At 44.8% G+C, this 1390-nt stretch overlaps 1 protein-coding gene across 1 annotated transcript; it reads right to left on the reverse strand.

The window, feature by feature from the left end:
* Positions 1–748: 748 nt before the first annotated feature.
* On the reverse strand, positions 749–1390 carry LOC101634368 (olfactory receptor 14J1-like). Its single transcript, XM_004695778.1, has one exon. It carries the CDS (start codon positions 1388–1390, stop codon positions 749–751), a length of 642 nt encoding a protein of 213 aa, XP_004695835.1.

The raw sequence follows: 1390 nt of genomic DNA on the forward strand, positions 1-1390 counted from the left end.
GTGAAATTGTGCCCATGAAAAGTGTCTCCTGTTTTCTTGTGAAAAAGCATTTCAGATATTGTTACCTCTGAAAAAAAAATAAATAAAAAAAAAAAAAACCCTGGGCCCTCCCTGGTGGCACACCGCATTAGGACACAGCACTGCAGGCTGGCCACAACCACTTCAGTGTGAGCTCTGTCCCTGGCCTCTGAGGTGATCCACAGGGCGCAGGAGACCTCTCCTGACCCACCCGCTGCTCCCCCAGCAGTGTACATCGTCCATCTGTCTGTTCTGCTCCCCCCTGTCTCTGGTGAACCCTCTTGCCTCCCCTGAACTTCGGGCCTGTACCCCAGTTTTGTATGTATAAATAAATACATCTTAAAAAACAAGCAAACAAAAAACAGCCTCTATGTGATGGCAGGACTAAACCTCCTACTTGCCAGAGAAAATGACACATTAAACAGGGAAAACCCTAATGAATTTTCCTGTTTTCTTCAATGCATCAAAGAAATTACATAAATGTACCAGATGGTTCCCAGTCCATATCTTGAAATGTTTCGTTATAAATTATATCAAATCTTCTTGAGGATTCAGAGTTCAGGCAGATTTTCCAGAATTACTTGGAGCTTGTTCTCAGACTTGAGACCTCAGTCTGATTCTGATTCTGTCATAAACTCACCTAATTTTCACTTCTCTGGACTTATTTAAAGCCAATAGTTTTCCCAGTATATATTTAACTTGTGTCTAAGTTACACTCTACAGATGGGCCTCAGGCTTGTCTTCTTTGGAAAACCTTCCTTAAAGCTGCCTTCATAGCTTGATTTCTCAGGCTGTAGATCATTGGATTGAATGTTGGGGGCACAGCTGTGTACATAATAGTCAGCAAAATGTCCAGTGCACTGGGAGAGTCAGAAGGGGGCTTGAGAAACTCAAAGATGCCGGTTGAAATGAATAAAATGACCACAGCGAGGTGGGGAAGGCAAGTGGAGAAGGCCTTAGCTCTGCCCTCAGCAGACGGCATCCTCAGCACAGTAGAGAATATCTGGATATAGGAGTGTCCAATAAAAACGACACAAAGAAAGGCCATAAAAGATAGAAAGGCAGTGACCCCGATATCGCTGATATACTCATTTGAACAAGAGAGTTTCAGGAGCTGGGGGATGTCACAGAAGAACTGGTGAATGACATGGGAGCCACAGAAGTGCATGGAGAAAATGGCCGCTGTGTGCATAGTTCCAGAAATGACACCACTGATCCAGACACCTAGAACCCCGAGAGCACACTTGTGGACATCCATGATGATGTCATAGTGCAGTGGAAGGCAGATGGCCACATAGCGGTCATACGACATCACTGTGAGCATGGACAGCTCAGCCTCAGCACAGAGAGTAAAAGCAAAACACTGCACCAT

The sequence above is a fragment of the Condylura cristata genome, unplaced genomic scaffold (genome assembly GCF_000260355.1).
Source record: "Condylura cristata isolate star-nosed mole 26May11 unplaced genomic scaffold, ConCri1.0 scaffold00336, whole genome shotgun sequence".
In the NCBI taxonomy this organism is placed as follows: Eukaryota; Metazoa; Chordata; class Mammalia; order Eulipotyphla; family Talpidae; genus Condylura; species Condylura cristata.

What these genes read in the sequence shown, in the direction of transcription:
- LOC101634368 (XM_004695778.1), bottom strand. Translation starts at nt 1,390, where the DNA reads ATGGTGCAGTGTTTTGCTTTTACTCTCTGTGCTGAGGCTGAGCTGTCC.